General features: G+C 37.9%; 3 protein-coding genes and 1 long non-coding RNA gene across 6 annotated transcripts in view; all 4 read right to left on the bottom strand.

Moving 5' to 3' along the window:
- Nucleotides 1-21964, bottom strand: part of LOC18098390 (leucine-rich repeat receptor protein kinase HPCA1) — a 44541-nt gene that overhangs the window by 16108 nt on the left and 6469 nt on the right. The window lies entirely within an intron of this gene.
- On the bottom strand, nucleotides 630-11417 carry LOC127905171 (uncharacterized). Its single transcript, XR_008058943.1, has 3 exons — nucleotides 10927-11417; nucleotides 4061-4358; nucleotides 630-859 (listed from the first exon to the last, which is right to left on the bottom strand). It is a non-coding gene; the product is annotated as an uncharacterized LOC127905171 (long non-coding RNA).
- On the bottom strand, nucleotides 9685-10341 carry LOC112329155 (uncharacterized). The gene has a single exon (XM_024611846.2). It carries the CDS (start codon nucleotides 10339-10341, stop codon nucleotides 9685-9687), a length of 657 nt encoding a protein of 218 aa, XP_024467614.1.
- Nucleotides 13267-21964, bottom strand: part of LOC18107486 (leucine-rich repeat receptor protein kinase HPCA1) — a 37484-nt gene continuing 28786 nt past the window's right edge. Inside the window, exon 19 of the mRNA XM_052451973.1 lies at nucleotides 13267-13950. Coding sequence (XP_052307933.1) covers nucleotides 13510-13950 — 441 coding nt within the window. The 3' untranslated portion in view covers nucleotides 13267-13509. The remainder of the gene's footprint in view (nucleotides 13951-21964) is intronic.

Consider the following 21964-nt stretch of genomic DNA (forward strand, 5'->3'; position numbering starts at 1 on the left):
AATTGAAAATATCTGTAATTAAATATTCACTAATGCTAGAATCATGAATATTACTGGTGAACCGTCATAACACAAATCAACAAAAAATTTAGCAATTTAAAACAAGACTAGCAATGCAGCTTACCTTAGGTAGAGTGCGCTAGGGGTGCTAATACCTTCTCTAGTCACAATCTGTCACGACCCGAATCCCGGATCCATGACCGACACATAGGCAAGGTTCCCCTCCAAAGTTCCATACCTATGCGAACCCAAACTTACACACAAACTTATCCTAACTTAATCAGAGTTCAACACAGCATTAATAACAAAATCAACTTCATAATATAATTGAATTGTCTTAATACAAGAGTTAATATAATTCATAGTTTTGGAGCACTAACTTGACATAAAAGGAAGGTACAAATTACAACCAAAAAGCAGGTTCGGAAGGTTCAACAAAAGTAACATGCTATCAAGCTATAAGCCTGAAAAGAATAATAATGAGAGGGTGAGTTCAACAACTCAGTGAGTAGATAACGTTCAATATACACACACGAGGTAATAAAACAATGAGAAATATATATACAAGTATGACTTTAGGTTCTTATGGAAATGTTTCTCAAATTGGCCATAACAAGAATGTCATATGGTAAAACTCGTCAGAAAATCAAAATGCAATGAGCATGAAGTATGACTTTAGGTTCTTATGGAAATGTTTCTCAAATTGGCCATAACAAGAATGTCATATGGTAAAACTCGTCAGAAAATCAACATGCAATGAGCATGAGGCTCCGTACTGTGGGATGATCAGTCCACACAGGTTGGTGACTCCCCCGACCAACTAGGGTTCAGATACGATGTGCACAAAGACTAACACTACCTTGTTAGCATAAGTATTCTGACTGACATACCATAAGTTCATAATCATAATCATAATCAAACAGACATATTCATATCTTAAGGCTCAACTCATGACATCAATCAAATGAGGAGCTATCAATTCAGAAGTCAATTCAAAATATATACTGGTTCATATCAAGAATTCAGATTCAACAATTGATCATGTTTTATCATAACAAGGATAATAATCAACATATATATTATCAAGAAACATGATCCAATTCATATTAACAAATCAAATATTTATAATATTTCTCATGCATATGGAAAATTATCCACTCACTTGACTCGAAAGCAACAAAACTCAAAGCTGATATCGAAGGAAATCCTACTGACGTCCCGCCGGTAGAATATCAGGATTATCTGAATACAAACGAGACATATTCAAGAATGACTCAAAAGAACATATAACCTATTTAATACACTTATCTAAGGGTGTATTCCATAACCCTATATGTTTTTGAACTAACTAGTCAATTTTCTCAAAAACCCAAAATTTAACGGTTTTCCCGAAATCTAATCCATAATAAAACAACTAATAAAATTGATAATAATTCACTAAATAACCCTTAATTATTCATCAAACCAATCTGAAAAAGCTAATATTACAGCTAGAGACTAATTTGTAATTTATCATATTTTTAAGCGTCAAATTGCAACTTTTGTCAACTTGAAGGACCAAACTGAAATTGTCATAAATCCATCACTATACTGAATTTCTGATCATAATTAGTCCTCATTTCTTCCAGATCATCTCATTATACTCCAAGGACCATTCTGGAATTTTACCAAATTTTTAGGGTCAAATTGTAATTTTGTCAAATTGGAGGACTAAATTGAAAGTGTTAAAATTTCATAACTATACTGGAATTCTGCCCTTAATTCATATATTATTCTGTTCAGAATCTCGGAATAGGCTCTAGGGACTAATCTGTAAATTTTTCAAAATTTGGGGACTAAACTGTAATTTCCACAAATTGAGGGACCAAATTGAATTTTCTTCATCTTCAACCTCCAACCCAGAATTTCAACAGAAAACCCACTGTTCTCTCCAAATTTCTAACACAAATTCACCATTCAAACAAAAATCATAACTCAAAATCATCATCTTTCAATTCAATCTCTCAAAATCAACCAAATAATCAAATACCCACAACAATTAACCCCATAACATTCAATTTAATTCATCAATTAACCCAAAACACAAATTTTCAAAACCCTAACATTCATCAAAACTGAAATAAAAGCTTAATTAACACATATTTATACATAATCTTACCTTTAAACTTATTTCTTCAACTCCTTTCTATTTCCCTTCTAATTTCCCTCTTTTCTCTTCTTCTTCTTCTTTCTCCCTTCTCTCTCCTGCCGATTCTCTCTCAAATTTTCAGATCCCTCTTTTGTTTTTTTTTCTTCTATTTATATTTATTATGTTTATCTAATTACCACACTACCCCTCATTCATTTATACCCACACTTTAAGCCTTCATTTATACCCACACTTTAAGCCTTCAAAGGCTTTATTGTATTTTCCAATTCATTAATTCAAAACGTTACACAATCAGTCTAGTACCATAGAATCTCTGTTGACCAGTTAGGGTTTCTAGTGACCCATAGTACTAGGTGGCGACTCCTTAAACAAGATATTTTTTCATAAAAAAACAAGATACAGATATCTATTTTTTTTCTATCAAGATAATAAAATTTTAAGGTCGCCGCGATATCCGGGTGCAACAAATATGTGAGCATAAAGAAAAATATTAAATACCTTATGTTTTTATATATATATATATATATATATATATATATATATATATATATGCAAAATCATAATGCATAATGCAAAACCAAATGCATAATGCATGTCAGATGGTAAATATGCAAAATCATTTCAAAATAAATTAAAAAAATTCGACTATTTTTTGCGAGAACAACTTTGTTTATTACAGAAAACATGAATATCATGATAATTTTGTATTTAAAGATGGAATTGGGCTTTTCAATGACTATGTTGTTCTGTATAATAGAAAACTTTTAATGCAGTACAATGCACATATAAATGTTGAGATATGCTGTCAATCACTGTTGATCAAATATCTATTCAAATATGCCAGCAAGGAGCTTGACAGAATGAAACTAATGATGAAATACATGCATATCGTAATTGTCGATTTATCTGCTCCTATGAATATGTTTGATGTCTTTTCCAATTTCCAATTTATTCAAGAACCCCTACAATTGAAAGGCTTCAAAGTCATATATTTGCCTTCTCAGCAAAATGTTATCTTCTCAAGCACCAACTCTCTTTGTTCTGTTCTTAGAAGGTCAAGTATCAATAAAACAATGCTTACTTAATGGTTTGACTGCAACAAAAATTATGCTCATGCACGAGAGCTTTACTAATCACAATTTCCAAGCAAACATGTATGGGATGGCGGGCTGAAAGAGTGGGTTGTCATATCAAGGAGGTTTAGCCTTGGACGTATAACATATGTGCATCCTGCTGCTGGGGAACTTTATTTTTTAAGAATACTTCTAAACCATGTGAAAGGGCCTACAGGGCTTGATGATTTTAAAAAAGTTGGCGGCATTGTTTGTCACGACCCGAATCCCGGATCCATGACCGGCACATAGGCAAGGTTCCCCTCCAAGGTTCCATACCTATGCGAACCCAAACTTACACACAAACTTATCCTAACTCAATCAGAGTTCAACGCAGCATTAATAACAAAATCAACTTCATAATATAATTGAATTGTCTTAATACAAGAGTTGATATAATTCATAGTTTTGGAGCACTAACTAGACATAAAGGAAGGTACAAATTACTACCAAAAGAGCAGGTTCTGAAGGTCCAACAAAATGACCTGCTATCAAGCTATAAGCCTGAAAAGGATAAATAATGAGATGGTGAGTTCAACAACTCAGTGAGTAGATAACGTTCAATATACACACACGAGGTAATATAACAATGAGAAATATATATACAAGTATGGCTTTAGGTTCTTATGGAAGTGTTCTCAAATTGGCCATAACAAGAAGATCATATGGTAAAACTCGTCAGAAAATCAAAATGCAATGAGCATGAGGCTCCGTACTGTGGGATGATCAGTCCACACAGGTTGGTGACTCCCCCGACCAACTAGGGTTTAGATACGATGTGCACAAAGACTAACACTACCCTGTTAGCATGGGTATTCTGACTGACATATCATAGGTTCATAATCATAATCAAACAAACATATTCATATCTCAAGGCTCAACTCATGACATCAATCAAATGAGGAGCTATCAGTTCAGAAGTCAATTCAGAATATATATACTGGTTCACATCAATAATTCGGATTCAACAATTGATCATGCTTATCATAACAAAGATAATAATCAACATATATATTATCAAGAAGCATGATCCAATTCATATTAACAAATCAAATATTTATACTATTTCTCATGCATATGAAAAATTATCCACTCACCTGACTCGAAAGCAACAAAACTCAAAGCTGATATCGAAGGAAATCCTATTAACGTCCCGCCGGTAGAATATCAGGATTATCTGAATATAAAGGAGACATATTCAAGAATAACTCAAAGGAATATATAACCTATTTAATACACTTATCTAAGGGTATATTTCATAACCCTAAATGTTTTTAGACTAAACTAGTTATTTTTCTAAAAACCCAAAATCTAACGGTTTTCCCGAAATCTAATCCATAATAAAGCAAATAATAAAACTTGTTAATAATTCACTAAATAACCCTCAATTATTCATCAAACCAATCTGAAAAATCTAATATTACAGCTAGGGACTAATCTGTAATTTATCATATTTTTAGGGCCAAATTGTAATTTTTGTCTAATTGGAGGACTAAATTGAAAGTGTTAAATTCTCTTATCTATACAATAATTCTGTCCATAATTCATATGTTATTCTGTTCAGATTCTCGGAATAGGCTCCAGGGACCAATCTGTAAATTTTCCAAACTTTGGGGACTAAACTGTAATTTTCCAAAATTAAGGGACCAAACCGAAATTTTGTCATCTTCAACCTCCAACCCAGAATTTTTAACAGAAACCTACTGTTCTTGCCAAATTTCTAACTCAACATTCACCATTTACACAAATCATAACTCAAAATCATCACAATCTTCCATAATCAACTCATTAATCAATTACCCATAACAATCAACCTTATAACATTCAATTTAATTCATCAATTAAACCCAAAACACAAATTTTCAAAACCCTAACATCTATCAAAACCAAAATTAAAAGCTCAATAATACAAATTTATACATTTAACAACCTAAATCTTACCTTTTTACTTATTTCCTCCAACTCCTTTCTATTTCCTTTCTAATTTCCCTCTTTTCTCTTCTTCTTCTTCTTTCTCCCTTCTCCCTTCTCTCTCACGGTTTTTCACTCAAAATATTCAGATCTCTTCTTCTTCTTTTTCTTTCTATTTATATTTCTTATGTTTATCTAATTACTACAATACCCTTATTTATTTATATTCCAACTTTTAAGCCTCCAAGGACTTTATTGTATTTTTCTACTCATTTATTCAAAACATCACAGTCTCTCCACCTTATAAAAGTTTCGTCCTCGAAACTTAAGAGAAAAGATTGAATACTTACCGAGATTATCAAAAAGATGAGGATACTCCTCACGCATCTTATCCTCGAGCTCCCATGTCGCTTCCTCACGTGAATGACCTTTCCATTTCACTTTTACTGAAGCTATATCCTTTGACCTAAGCTTCCTCACTTGTAGGTCGACTATAGCTTCTGGTTGCACCTCATAAACTATATCATCCCTCAATTCAATGGGATAAACCTCTAATACATGCGATGGATCTGACATATACTTCCTTAGCATTGAAACATGAAATACCGGATGAATAGCATACAAGTTTGGTGGTAATGCTAACCTATAAGCAACTGCCCCAACTCTCTCCAGAATCTCATACGGTCCAATGAACCGAGGACTCAACTTGCCTTTCTTCCCAAACCTGAATACTCCTTTTGTCGGTGATACTTTTAAGAACACATAGTCACCCACTGAAAACTCTAAGTCACGCCTTCTTTTATCTGCGTAACTCTTTTGTCTGCTCTGAGCTGTTTGAAGCTTATTTCTAATTACCTCTATCTTCTCTGAGGTAATCTGAATCAACTCTGGTCCCATTAGCCTCTTCTCACCAACCTCAAACCAACAAACCGGTGATCTACACTTCCGACCATACAAAGCCTTATAAGGTGCCATCTCTATGTTAGCCTGATAACTGTTGTTGTAAGCAAATTCCACTAATGGTAGGAACTTACTCCAACCAACTCCAAAATCCATGACACAAGCCCTTAGCATATCCTCCAAGATCTGAATAGTCCTCTCAGATTGACCATCTGTCTGAGGGTGAAAAGTTGTACTCAACTGCACTTTAGTACCCATAGCTTCTTGGAATTTCACCCAAAACCGCGATGTAAACTGTGGACCTCTATCAGACACTATCGAGATTGGCACTCCATGCAACCGTACAATCTCACTAATAAATAATTCTGCCAACTTTGCATATCCATAAGTAATCCTAACTGGCAGAAAATGGGCTGATTTTGTCAACCTGTCAACAATCACCCATATTGAATCATAACCCTCCTGACTCCTAGGCAATCCTGTCACAAAGTCCATTGTGATCCTTTCCCACTTCCATTCTGGAATCAACAATGGTTGCAACAATCTAGGAGGTTTCTGGTGTTCACCCTTTACCCTCTGACAGGTCAAACACTTAGAAACAAAATCTGCTACATCAGCCTTCATCCTATTCCACCAATAACACACCTTAAGGTCTTTATACATCTTGGTGGAACCTGGATGCATTGTGTAAACTGTCTGATGTGCCTCTACCATCAATTCTCTCCTCAGATCATCTACATCAGGTACACAAAGCCTATCCCTATATCTCAGCACATCATCATCACCTATCACAAAACCTGCAGCCTTACCCTGCTCAACCTCATTTCTAATCCTGAGTAGTGAATCATCTTCCTTCTGAGCTGTTTTTATCTTATCAAACAAATCTGACTTAACCTGAAAATGAGCAATCATTGCTCCAGCTTCACTAAGATCAAATCTGACTCCTTCATCCACCAACTCATGCAGCTCCCTAATCAGAGGTCTTCGTACCTCCTGAATATGAGCTAAGCTCCCTAATGATTTTCTACTCAAAGCATCGGCAACTACATTTGCCTTACCCGGGTGGTACTGTATGGTACAATCATAATCCTTCAACAGTTCCATCCATCTCCTCTGCCTCATGTTTAGATCTCTCTGCTGAAAGATATATTTCAAACTCTTGTGATCTATGAAGATCTCACAAGTTTCACCATATAAGTAGTGCCTCCAAATCTTCAAGGCAAAAATTACAGCCGCCATCTCTAAATCATGTGTAGGATAGTTCTGTTCATGCTTCTTCAGCTGCCGTGAAGCATAGGCAATAACCTTGCCATGCTGCATTAGAACACATCCTAACCCCACTCTCGAAGCATCACAATACACTGTGTAACCACCAGAACCTGATGGTACTGCCAGAATAGGCGCTGTAGTCAATCTCTCTTTCAACTCTAAGAAACTTTTCTCACAAGCTTCAGACCACTGAAACTTAATATTTTTCTGCGTTAACTTAGTCAATGGTGCAGAAATCCGAGAAAAGTTCTCCACAAACCTCCGATAATAGCTGGCCAAACCTAAGAAACTTCTAATCTCTGTCGCTGAAGTAGGCCCAAGCCACTGCTTAACTACTTCAATCTTTTGAGGATCAACCTCAATCCCATTTCTTGACACTACATGCCCAAGAAATGCTACACTCTCCAACCAAAACTCACTCTTTGAGAACTTGCCATACAACTGATGATCTCGCAAAGTTTGAAGCACCATTCTCAAGTGCTGCTCATGCTCCTCTCTAGACCTCGAATACACCAAAATATCATCAATAAAAACTATCACAAATCGATCAATAAACTGGCCAAACACTCTATTCATTAAATCCATAAAAGCTGCTGGTGCATTCGTCAACCCAAAAGACATCACTAAGAACTCATAATGACCATACCGAGTTCTAAAACCTGTCTTTAAAATGTCTGCCTCCCTAATCCTCAACTGATGATACCCAGATCGAAGATCGATCTTAGAAAAGAATTGAGCTCCCTGCAACTGGTTAAACAAATCATCAATGCGAGGGAGTGGGTATCTATTTCGAACAGTCACCCGATTCAGTTGCCTATAATCTATACATAACCTCAATGACCCATCTTTCTTATTCACAAACAACACTGGGGCTTCCCAAGGGGACACACTCGGTCGGATGAACTTTTTATCTAACAAATCCTGCAGTTGCTCCTTTAGCTCCCTCAATTCTGTTGGCGCCATTCTATATGGTGCCATTGATATTGGTTCAGTACCCGGAACCAAATCAATACAAAACTCAATATCCCTATATGGAGGCAATCCAGGTAAGTCATCGGGAAAGACATCAATAAACTCCCTAACTATAGGGACTTGGTCTAATTGAGGAACTTCTTTCTCTATATCCACTATATATGCAAGGTAGCACTGTACCCCTTTTCTGGCCATTTTCCTCGAGATATCCGACAACATAATTGATGGAGACCCAATCTTATCTCCTTGAAATACCAACCCAACTTCTTCATCTAGATCAAATATTATTTTCTTACCCCAACAATTTACCGAAGCCCTATGCTTTGCCAACCAATCCATTCCCAAAATCACATCAAAATCAACCATATCTAAGACATTTAAGTCTCCCATAAAGATCTTATCTCCAATCTCTATTTCACAATCCAGATACATATACTTCACTAATATTAATTCATCTAAGGGAGTGGAGACTGAAATTGGGGATTTTAACAAGGTTGGTTGTTTATCTAACCTCATGGCAAAATATGGGGACATAAATGAATGGGTTGCACCCGTATCAAACAACACTTTTGCTTCAAAAGAGCAAACAGGAAGAATACTTGAAACAACTGTGTTGGATGCCTGAGCATCCTGCTGAGTCAAGGCAAAAACTCTAGCATGCCCCTGACCCTGCTGTATTTGACCTCTATCACCTGCACCCCGGCCTCTCTAACCACGGCCACCAAAACCTCTACCCCCATGAGCCACAGACTGGCTCGTCGATGGTGCCTGAATAGGATGCTGGACTGAAGCAGATAACCCCGAAGCTGACAACTGTCTCCTCGGGCACTCTCTGATCTTATGACCTATCTGGCCACAACTAAAACAAGCCCCGGTCCTTCTGTAGCACTCTGCACTAGTATGACTTCCTCCACAGTGCTGACATGAAGAACTATCACTAGGTGTAATAAATGAACTACGAGGTGCAGTCTGAACTAAACTCTGAGTATCACTACTGCCACTCTGACCGCCTGAGCCACTAACTGACGGTCTCTGTCTAAACCTCCTCTGAACCCATGAGCCCTGACGGCCACTTCGTCCCCTAGACGGACCTGCACTTAATCCCTGTTGCCTAAAAGACTGACCCTCTTCTCTAGGCCTCTTAGACTGGCCTGCAGTCATATCCTCCAATTCTCGCGCCTCTATCAATCTGGCGCTATCAACAGCTAAAGAGTATGATGGAAACACCTGTGACACCATCACCTTATACATAGAGGATTTGAGTCCTCTAATAAACCTCTTCACCCTCAACTCCTCAGTGGGTAGAAGATGTTCTGCATACCTAGACAGCTGAGTGAACTTTAAATCATACTCATCCACTGTCATGCTCCCCTAAGATAGCCTCTCAAACTCATAAAGTCGAGCATCTCTGACGCTCTGAGGGAGAAACCTGTCTAAGAACATGGAGCTAAACTCCTTCCATGTCCACTGAGCCTCTACTGGTCTTGCTCTTTTCCTAGACTCAAACCAAGAGATTGCCACATCTCCTTCCAACTTGAACGATGCCAAACTCACAGCTCGGTGGTCTGTACATCCCAAAGCTTCACACCGTCGCCAAATATCATCTAGGAACCTCTGAGGATCCTCTGAACTGTCCATCCCAGTAAAAATAGGAGGTGCCAACTTCATAAAGTCATTCAACGGCACATTAACTCCCTGAACAGTGTGGGATGTCGAAGGTACATCTCTATCCCTCCTTCTATCTCTCTCCATAGAAAACTCTATCCAGGTTCGCACAACCTGGCTAAGTTGCTGAAACTCTGTAACAGGTTCAGGGTCAGCTACCCCCACACCTGTTTCATCAACAATATCTTCCTCTTCTATCTCCTGAGGCTCTTCCTCCACTGGTGGAGGTACCTCCTCAACATGTTGAGGCACGGGTGCACCGCGCCTCCTTCTCTGCCTTGCAGTTCTCAACCGCCCAATAGGGACATTATCCTGATCATCCTCTACTCTAACAGTATCAACTATTCGTCTATTCCTCGGCATTTCCTAAAATAAAAATGAGAGCACTCAAGTCATGCTAGAACAATAGCATGATAATTACCACAGAATTATAGGAAAGCATATCTATCACAAGGAAGAAGACATGCTTAATGAGAATTCAGAATTTCAAAGACAACAAACAAGACAACACGGATCCTAATGCTCCACTTATTACGAAACTTAATTATATTATTGTTTCTTTAACCTAAAGCTCTGATACCAAGTTTGTCACGACCCGAATCCCGGATCCATGACCGGCACATAGGCAAGGTTCCTCTCCAAGGTTCCATACCTATGCGAACCCAAACTTACACACAAACTTATCCTAACTCAATCAGAGTTCAACGCAGCATTAATAACAAAATCAACTTCATAATATAATTGAATTGTCTTAATACAAGAGTTGATATAATTCATAGTTTTGGAGTACTAACTAGACATAAAGGAAGGTACAAATTACTACCAAAAGAGCAGGTTCTGAAGGTCCAACAAAATGACCTGCTATCAAGCTATAAGCCTGAAAAGGATAAATAATGAGATGGTGAGTTCAACAACTCAGTGAGTAGATAACGTTCAATATACACACACGAGGTAATATAACAATGAGAAATATATATACAAGTATGGCTTTAGGTTCTTATGGAAGTGTTCTCAAATTGGCCATAACAAGAAGATCATATGGTAAAACTCGTCAGAAAATCAAAATGCAATGAGCATGAGGCTCCGTACTGTGGGATGATCAGTCCACACAGGTTGGTGACTCCCCCGACCAACTAGGGTTCAGATACGATGTGCACAAAGACTAACACTACCCTGTTAGCATGGGTATTCTGACTGACATACCATAGGTTCATAATCATAATCAAACAGACATATTCATATCTCAAGGCTCAACTCATGACATCAATCAAATGAGGAGCTATCAGTTCAGAAGTCAATTCAGAATATATATACTGGTTCATATCAATAATTCGGATTCAACAATTAATCATGCTTATCATAACAAGGATAATAATCAACATATATATTATCAAGAAGCATGATCCAATTCATATTAACAAATCAAATATTTATACTATTTCTCATGCATATGAAAAATTATCCACTCACCTGACTCGAAAGCAACAAAACTCAAAGCTGATATCGAAGGAAATCCTACTGACGTCCCACCGGTAGAATATCAGGTTTATCTGAATATAAAGGAGACATATTCAAGAATAACTCAAAGGAATATATAACCTATTTAATACATTTATCTAAGGGTATATTTTATAACCCTAAATGTTTTTAGACTAAACTAGTTATTTTTCTAAAAACCCAAAATCTAACGGTTTTCCCGAAATCTAATCCATAATAAAGCAAATAATAAAACTTGATAATAATTCACTAAATAACCCTCAATTATTCATCAAACCAATCTGAAAAAGCTAATATTACAGCTAGGGACTAATCTGTAATTTATCATATTTTTAGGGCCAAATTGTAATTTTTGTCTAATTGGAGGACTAAATTGAAAGTGTTAAATTCTCTTATCTATACAATAATTCTGTCCATAATTCATATGTTATTCTGTTCAGATTCTCGGAATAGGCTCCAGGGACCAATCTGTAAATTTTCCAAACTTTGGGGACTAAACTGTAATTTTCCAAAATTAAGGGACCAAACCGAAATTTTGTCATCTTCAACCTCCAACCCAGAATTTTTAACAGAAACCTACTGTTCTTGCCAAATTTCTAACTCAACATTCACCATTTACACAAATCATAACTCAAAATCATCACAATCTTCCATAATCAACTCATTAATCAATTACCCATAACAATCAACCTTATAACATTCAATTTAATTCATCAATTAAACCCAAAACACAAATTTTCAAAACCCTAACATCTATCAAAACCAAAATTAAAAGCTCAATAATACAAATTTATACATTTAACAACCTAAATCTTACCTTTTTACTTATTTCCTCCAACTCCTTTCTATTTCCTTTCTAATTTCCCTCTTTTCTCTTCTTCTTCTTTCTCTCTTCTCCCTTCTCTCTCACGGTTTTTCACTCAAAATATTCAGATCTCTTCTTCTTCTTTTTCTTTCTATTTATATTTCTTATGTTTATCTAATTACTACAATACCCTTATTTATTTATACTCCAACTTTTAAGCCTCCAAGGACTTTATTGTATTTTCCTACTCATTTATTCAAAACATCACATTGTTTGTCCAACATTTCAGCTTGTTTGCAAGGCATTGGGTCTTTTAGATGACGACAAAGAATGGTCCAAAGCTTAGTGATCTCATTCGACGTCAGTGTTTCTCAGAGGCTTCCATTCTTTGACAACACTCTAGACATAGTTCATTCGATGCATGTTCTGAGCAACTGGATTCCAGATGCGATGTTGGAATTCACACTCTATGATATATACAGAGTGTTGAGGCCAGGGGGACTCTTCTGGCTTGATCGCTTCTTCTGCCTGGGATCACAGCTGAATCAAACATACGTTCCAATGTTGGATCGTGTTGGATTCAGGAACCTAAGGTGGAACGCTGGCATGAAGCTTGATCGAGGGATTGACAAAAACGAGTGGTATTTCTCTGCCCTGTTGGAGAAACCAATGACCTGAGCAACAATTTTTAACACCATCAAATCAATGCAATGCAATGCACATGCATGCAGTTTAGGAAGTATTTAGTTTACAAATTTTATTTTTTTATTCAGTTTATACCTATGATTAGTATAAATAAGGTTGTCTAAATGAAATATTTTAGATGTTTCCCCATAGCTATGATAATCATGTAATAAACTCCGTTATTAAGCGTCATGATAATAATAATTATAATATTCACAACTTAAAAGATTGGATACAGGACACAGAAAATGCTCATCATTTTACTCTCCTTTGATTCAAGTGAGATGTCGAATGAAGAGAAATAGATCAATAAGTTCAACTGGCATAAGTTTAATTTCTAACATAATTAATGTAACTATATATTCACCCAGGATTTCTTTCACCCAACATACAAAGGTTTTGCTAACTATATATTCACAAATAGTTGACTCTTACAAATCTGATGCACCACACGCGGCAAACATCGCAAGAAAATATTCCAACACCCAGTACTGAAACAACTTCTCATCTTTCCCAGCTAAACAATGCTCATCATGGTTCTAGACTCAAGATAATGAAAGCTCTTCTTCCTTCAAGGATGGTGGAAACTCGTCCTGGCTTGCTTCCTCAAAACTAGCTGAAGTGGATTCTGCTTCAGCATTGGGGTTTAAACCAGCAAGATGCAAGATATTCTCAATCTCTTTCACCACTTCACCCATTGTTGGCCTGTCACTTCCTTTCTCTTGTACACATTTCATTGCCAGATCCACTATCTTATCTAGACCTTTCGGCTTCGTGTCTAAACCAATGCTTGGGTCAAGAAGTTCATGAAGGCTATATAGATCTTTTTTTCTATCCAATGAGCTACTTACCTCCGCTACAAGGTATTTCCCTCGCTCTAAAGGCTTTCTTCCACTTACTAGTTCCAGCAACACAACTCCAAAGCCATAGACATCACTCTTCTCAGTCAAGAGCAGGGTCTTCTGATATTCTGGATCTATATAACCCTAAGCAGAAAATATAGTAATCTTGTCAATTGTAACCCTTGATATATAATGGCTTTAATCATAGACCAGCCGGCGACCTGCATTTAATGAAACTAGATAGTCTTAAATTAATGATGTTTTGGAGGTACTGACCCTTGTCCCTTTAACTTGAGTGGTAGCAAGAATAAGCTCACTATTGTCCATGGGCTTGGAAAGACCAAAATCAGCAACTTTAGCATTTAAGCTTTCATCCAGTAATATGTTAGCTGATTTTACGTCCCTGTGGATAATACGAGGGTTGACAAGCTCGTGCAAGTAGGCAAGACCTCTTGCTGCACCAAGAGCCACATTAAGTCTCCTCCTCCAATCCAGCCAGATCCCGCTCAAACCTGCTTACATGAGAAGAGGATATATGATTGTGTAGACTTACTACAACTATAGAATGCGTGTGCTTATTTTCGGAACAAAGGCACCAAAGGGTTGTCTCCATTGGATGCGAGAGTTGTCATGAAAAACTCAATGCTTGTAAGATTGAAAGGTTCCATGCGATTCATGAAGCATCTTGTTGAATCATTTATAGGTGCCAGTGTAATACCTGATAGGCTGTCCCTGAGACTACCATTGCGAACAAACTCATAAATTAGCATCTGTTCACCTCTCTCAAAGCAAAACCCAACAAGGTTTACAATATTTTTATGATGAACTCTCGATAAAACTTCTATCTCTGCGTTGAATTCAAGCCCACCTTGCACCGATCCTTGTCGACATCGTTTGATGGCAATCAGTTGTCCAGTACGAAGCATCCCTCTATAAACCTGTACACAACAATGTTGAAAGACTCAAGTATTGTGTTGCTGAAAAAACACCATGGCAGCTCAGAAGTTAGATAGTTTGAAGGCAAATTGCAGCCAGCAACACCCACAATCATTGTTTATGCAAATGAAACCACCATGGCAGGACAGGAAAAGAGGGAGAGACTTGCCATTCCGTAACCCCCTGATCCAATATGATTGGCTTCCGAGAAAAAGAAATAAACCCGCAATTTTCGATGATGAACGGGAAAATATCAGGTCTAAAAACTAGAACTTTAAAGTACCAAAAGGATTCTTCTGTTCACTTGCTCTTTCTCTTCTTTTTTTCAGACGATAAGCGTATACCCCTGCAAGAAGCAATAGTAGCAGGAAAGAGGCTCCTCCAGCCGCAGCCCCAATGATACTTCCAGTGCTCCATAACTTGTTTGATACCGTGGGTTTTCCTGCATGAAAAAGAGGGAGGGAGGGAGAGGGATGGGTCATCAGAAGAAAGAAAGATCAATGTAAACAAAAATCTCTCACTTGTGCATGAAATGTGAAATTACCATCGAAGTATGGGTATGCAGCACCCTTAAAATGTGAAGGTCCAAAGATATCTGGATTTTCAATAGTCTGAAGGTTTAGCACAGATCCAATTTCAGAAATCGTAGTTGTGTTAAAGTGATTTTGGCCCGAAGGAAACACAGATACGTTCCATTCAAGATACCTCAACGAATCATTTGTTGGACAATTTACATAAACTGAATCCACAGGAAGCCTAGAGTTCTTAAAGGAATGCATCAGAGACACTTCTACCAGACATAGATAAGAAGTCGCGTTTCTTGACTCTAAAAATGGAGGTCTGAAGAATAGTACTCCTGTGTACGGATAAGAGAATTTGCTGTTGGGACTGGAAATCTGATCTGAAATGCAGGGGAGGAGAAACGAAGAATTGGCTTGATGAACTGTGCAGTAATGTTCTGTTGCTTCTGTACGCTCACAAACTGGGTTACCCACAAGTCTGCAAAATTTAACACATAAAACACTCTTACGCAGGCAAGTAGCATAGCACATCTCCTCAGGATTTAACTTGTCACACTACTAACATGACAAGGTTTCAGTCAGATCTTAAGACTTTTGAATGATCTGTGTAATTTTACAATATCTGAGAGGGACTGTTATAATTCATCCCACAATAAGAAGAAGAAGAATGCCTCTTACATTACATCCACGTTATTCCTCTGTTCTTGTAATGTTTTGTATTAAAAGATAGGAAATGGCAACAAGGCCCTTGAATGCTTAGATGTAGGAATAAATTAAATGAGGGGTAGTGTGGTAATTGAACAATAGTTGATATATATAAATAGAGAGAAAAAAAAAAAAAAAACAAAAGAGAGATCTGAATTTTGAGAGAGAACCGGCAGGAGAGAAAGGGAGAAAGAAGAAGAAGAAGAGAAAAGAGGGAAATTAGAAAGGAAATAGAAAGGAGTTGGAGGAAATAAGTAAAAAGGTAAGATTTAGGTTGTTAAATGTGTAAATTTGTATTATTGAGCTTTTAATTTTGGTTTTGATAAATGTTAGGGTTTTGAAAATTTGTGTTTTGGGTTTAATTGATGAATTAAATTGAATGTTATAAGGTTGATTGTTATGGGTAATTGATTAATGAGTTGATTATGGAAGATTGTGATGATTTTGAGTTATGAATTGTGTAAATGGTGAATGTTGAGTTAGAAATTTGGCAAGAACAGTAGGTTTCTGTTAAAAATTCTGGGTTGGAGGTTGAAGATGACGAAAATTCAATTTGGTCCCTCAATTTTGGAAAATTACAGTTTAGTCCCCAAACTTTGGAAAATTTGCAGATTGGTCCCTGGAGCATATTCCGAGATTCTGAACAGAATAACATATGAATTATGGACAGAATTACTGTATAGATAAGAGAATTTAACACTTTCAATTTAGTCCTTCAATTTGACAAAATTACAATTTAACCCTAAAAATTTGGTAAAATTCCAGAATGGTCCTTGGAGTATAATGAGATGATCTGGACAGAAATGAGGACTAATTATGGTCAGAATTTCAGTATATTCATGGATTTATGATAAATTTCAGTTTGGTCCTCCAATTAGACAAAAATTGCAATTTGACCCTTAAAAATAGGATAAATTACAGATTAGTCCCTAGCTGTAATACTAGCTTTTGCAGATTGGTTTGATGAATAATTAAGGGTTATTTAGTGAATTATTGCCAATTTTATTAGTTGTTTTATTATGGATTAGATTTCGGGAAAACCGTTAAATGTTGGGTTTTTAGGAAAGATAACTAGTTAGTTCAAAAACATATAGGGTTATGGAATACACCCTTAGTTAAGTGTATTAAATAAGTTAAATATTCTTTCAAGTCGTTCTTGAATATGTCTCCTTTATATTCAGATAATCCTGATATTCTACCGGCGGGACGTCAGTAGGATTTTCTTCGATATCAGCTTTGAGTTTTGTTGCTTTTGAGTCAGGTGAGTGGATAATTTTTCATATGCATGAGAAATAGTATAAATATTTGATTTGTTAATATGAATTGAGTCATGCTTCTTGATAATATATATGTTGATTATTATCCTTGTTTTGATAAAGCATGATCAATTGTTGAATCTGAATTCTTGATATGAACCAGTATATATTTTGAATTGAATTCTGAATTGATAGCTCCTCATTTGATTGATGTCATGAGTTGAGCCTTGAGATATTAATATGTCTGTTTGATTATGATTATGAACCTATGGTATGTCAGTCAGAATACCCATGCTAACAGGGTAGTGTTAGTCTTTGTGCACATCGTATCTGAACCCTAGTTGGTCGGGGGAGTCACCAACCTGTGTGGACTGATCATCCCACAGTACGGAGCCTCATGCTCATTGCATTTTGATTTTCTGACTAGTTTTACCATATGATATTCTTGTTATGGCCTATTTGAGAAACCTTTCTATAAGAACCTAGAGCCATACTTGTATATATATTTCTCATTGCTGTATTACCTCGTGTGTGTATATTGAACGTTATCTACTCACTGAGTTGTTGAACTCACCATCTCATTATTTATCCTTTTCAGGCTTATAGCTTGATAGCAGGTCACTTTTGTTGGACTTTCCGAACCTGCTCTTTTGGTTGTAATTTGTACATTTTCCTTTATGTCTAGTTAGTGCTCCAAAACTCCGAATTTATATTAACTCTTGTATTAAGACAATTCAATTATATTATGAAGTTGATTTTGTTATTAATGCTGCGTTGAACTCTGATTGAGTTAGGATAAGTTTGTGTGTAAGTTTGGGTTCGCATAGGTATGGAACCTTGGAGGGGAACCTTGCCTATGTGCCGGTCATGGATCCGGGATTCGGGTTGTGACAAACTTGGTATCAGAGCTTTAGGTTAAAGAAACAATAATATAATTAAATTCGTAATAAGTGGAGCATTAGGATCCGTGTTGTCTTGTTTGTTGTCTTTGAAATTCTGAATTCTCATTAAGCATGTCTTCTTCCTTGTGATAGATATGCTTTCCTATAATTCTGTGGTAATTATCATGCTATTGTTCTAGCATGACTTGAGTGCTCTCATTTTTATTTTAGGAAATGCCGAGGAATAGACGAATAGCTGATACTGTTAGAGTAGAGGATGATCAGGATAATGTCCCTATTGGGCGGTTGAGAACTGCAAGGCAGAGAAGGAGGCGCGGTGCACCCGTGCCTCAACATGTTGAGGAGGTACCTCCACCAGTGGAGGAAGAGCCTCAGGAGATAGAAGAGGAAGATATTGTTGATGAAACAGGTGTGGGGGTAGCTGACCCTGAACCTGTTACAGAGTTTCAGCAACTTAGCCAGGTTGTGCGGACCTGGATAGAGTTTTCTATGGAGAGAGATAGAAGGAGGGATAGAGATGTACCCTCGACATCCCACACTGTTCAGGGAGTTAATGTGCCGTTGAATGACTTCATGAAGTTGGCACCTCCTATTTTTACTGGGATGGATAGTTCAGAGGATCCTCAGAGGTTCCTAGATGATATTTGGCGACGGTGTGAAGCTTTGGGATGTACAGACCACCGAGCTGTGAGTTTGGCATCGTTCAGGTTGGAAGGAGATGTGGCAATCTCTTGGTTTGAGTCTAGGAAAAGAGCAAGACCAGTAGAGGCTCAGTGGACATGGAAGGAGTTTAGCTCCATGTTCTTAGACAGGTTTCTCCCTCAGAGCGTCAGGGATGCTCGACTTTATGAGTTTGAGAGGCTATCTCAGGGGAGCATGACAGTGGATGAGTATGATCTGAAGTTCACTCAGCTGTCTAGGTATGCAGAACATCTTCTACCCACTGAGGAGTGGAGGGTGAAGAGGTTTATTAGAGGACTCAAATCCTCTATGTATAAGGTGATGGTGTCACAGGTGTTTCCATCATACTCTTTAGCTGTTGATAGCGCCAGATTGATAGAGGCGCGAGAATTGGAGGATATGACTGCAGGCCAGTCTAAGAGGCCTAGAGAAGAGGGTCAGTCTTTTAGGCAACAGGGATTAAGTGCAGGTCCGTCTAGGGGACGAAGTGGCCGTCAGGGCTCATGGGTTCAGAGGAGGTTTAGACAGAGACCGTCAGTTAGTGGCTCAGGCGGTCAGAGTGGCAGTAGTGGTACTCAGAGTTTAGTTCAGACTGCACCTCGTAGTTCATTTGTTTCACCTAGTGATAGTTCTTCATGTCAGCATTGTGGAGGAAGTCATACTAGTGCAGAGTGCTACAGAAGGACTGGGGCTTGTTTTAGTTGTGGCCAGATAGGTCATAAGATCAGAGAGTGCCCGAGGAGACAGTTGTCAGCTTCGGGGTTATCTGCTTCAGTCCAGCATCCTATTCAGGCACCATCGACGAGCCAGTCTGTGGCTCATGGGGGTAGAGGTTTTGGTGGTCGTGGTCAGAGAGGCCGGGGTGCAGGTGATAGAGGTCAAATACAGCAGGGTCAGGGGCATGCTAGAGTTTTTGCCTTGACTCAGCAGGATGCTCAGGCATCCAACACAGTTGTTTCAGGTATTCTTCCTGTTTGCTCTTTTGAAGCAAAAGTGTTGTTTGATACGGGTGCAACCCATTCATTTATGTCCCCATATTTTGCCATGAGGTTAGATAAACAGCCAACCTTGTTAAAATCCCCAATTTCAGTCTCCACTCCCTTAGATGAATTAATATTAGTGAAGTATGTGTACCTGGATTGTGAAATAGAGATTGGAGATAAGATTTTTATAGGAGACTTAAATGTCTTAGATATGGTTGATTTTGATGTGATTTTGGGAATGGATTGGTTGGCAAAACATAGGGCTTCGGTAAATTGTTGGGGTAAGAAAATAATATTTGATCTAGATGAAGAAGTTGGGTTGGTATTTCAAGGAGATAAGATTGGGTCTCCATCAATTATGTTGTCGGCTATCTCGAGGAAAATGGCCAGAAAAGGGGTACAGTGCTACCTAGCATATATAGTGGATGTAGAGAAAGAAGTTTCCCAGTTAGACCAAGTCCCTATAGTTAGGGAGTTTATCGATGTCTTTCCCGATGACTTACCTGGATTGCCTCCATATAGGGAGATTGAGTTTTGCATTGATTTGGTTCCGGGTACCGAACCAATATCAATGGCACCATATAGAATGGCGCCAGCAGAATTGAGGGAGCTAAAGGAGCAACTGCAGGATTTGTTAGATAAAAAGTTCATCCGACCAAGTGTGTCCCCTTGGGGAGCCCCAATGTTGTTTGTGAAGAAGAAAGATGGGTCATTGAGGTTGTGTATAGATTATAGGCAACTGAATCGGGTGACTGTTCGAAATAGATACCCACTCCCTCGCATTGATGATTTGTTTGACCAGTTGCAGGGAGCTCAATTCTTTTCTAAGATCGATCTTCGATCTGGGTATCATCAGTTGAGGATTAGGGAGTCAGACATTTTGAAGACAGCTTTTAGAACTCGGTATGGTCATTATGAGTTCTTAGTGATGTCTTTTGGGTTGACGAATGCACCAGCAGCTTTTATGGATTTGATGAATAGAGTGTTTGGCCAGTTTATTGATCAATTTGTGATAGTTTTTATTGATGATATTTTGGTGTATTCGAGGTCTAAAGAGGAGCATGAGCAGCACTTGAGAATGGTGCTTCAAACTCTGCGAGAACATCAGTTGTATGGCAAGTTCTCAAAGAGTGAGTTTTGGTTGGAGAGTGTAGCATTTCTTGGGCATGTAGTGTCAAGGAATGGGATTGAGGTTGATCCTCAAAAGATTGAAGCAGTTAAGCAGTGGCTTAGACCTATTTCGGCGACAGAGATTAGAAGTTTCTTAGGTTTGGCCGGCTATTATCGGAGGTTTGTGGAGAACTTTTCTCGGATTTCTGCACCATTGACTAAGTTAACGCAGAAAAATGTTAAGTTTCAGTGGTCTGAAGCTTGTGAGAAAAGTTTCTTAGAGTTGAAAGAGAGATTGACTACAGCGCCTGTTCTAGCAGTACCATCAGGTTCTGGTGGTTACACAGTGTATTGTGATGCTTCGAGAGTGGGGTTAGGATGTGTTCTAATGCAGCATGGCAAGGTTATTGCCTATGCTTCACGGCAGCTGAAGAAGCATGAACAGAACTATCCTACACATGATTTAGAGATGGCGGCTGTAATTTTTGCCTTGAAGATTTGGAGGCACTACTTGTATGGTGAAACTTGTGAGATCTTCACAGATCACAAGAGTTTGAAATACATCTTTCAGCAAAGGGATCTAAACCTGAGGCAGAGGAGATGGATGGAACTGCTGAAGGATTATGATTGTACCATACATTACCACCCGGGTAAGGCAAATGTAGTTGCCGATGCTTTGAGTAGAAAATCATCAGGGAGCTTAGCTCATATTCAGGAGGTACGAAGACCTCTGATTAGGGAGCTGCATGAGTTGGTGGATGAAGGAGTCAGATTTGATCTTAGTGAAGCTGGAGCAATGATTGCTCATTTTCAGGTTAAGTCAGATTTGTTTGATAAAATAAAAGCAGCTCAGAAGGAAGATGATTCACTACTCAGGATTAGAAATGAGGTTGAGCAGGGTAAGGCTGCAGGTTTTGTGATAGGTGATGATGATGTGCTGAGATATAGGGATAGGCTTTGTGTACCTGATGTAGATGATCTGAGGAGAGAATTGATGGTAGAGGCACATCAGACAGTTTACACAGTGCATCCAGGTTCCACCAAGATGTATAAAGACCTTAAGG

The sequence above is a fragment of the Populus trichocarpa genome, chromosome 4 (genome assembly GCF_000002775.5).
Source record: "Populus trichocarpa isolate Nisqually-1 chromosome 4, P.trichocarpa_v4.1, whole genome shotgun sequence".
Taxonomy (NCBI): Eukaryota; Viridiplantae; Streptophyta; class Magnoliopsida; order Malpighiales; family Salicaceae; genus Populus; species Populus trichocarpa.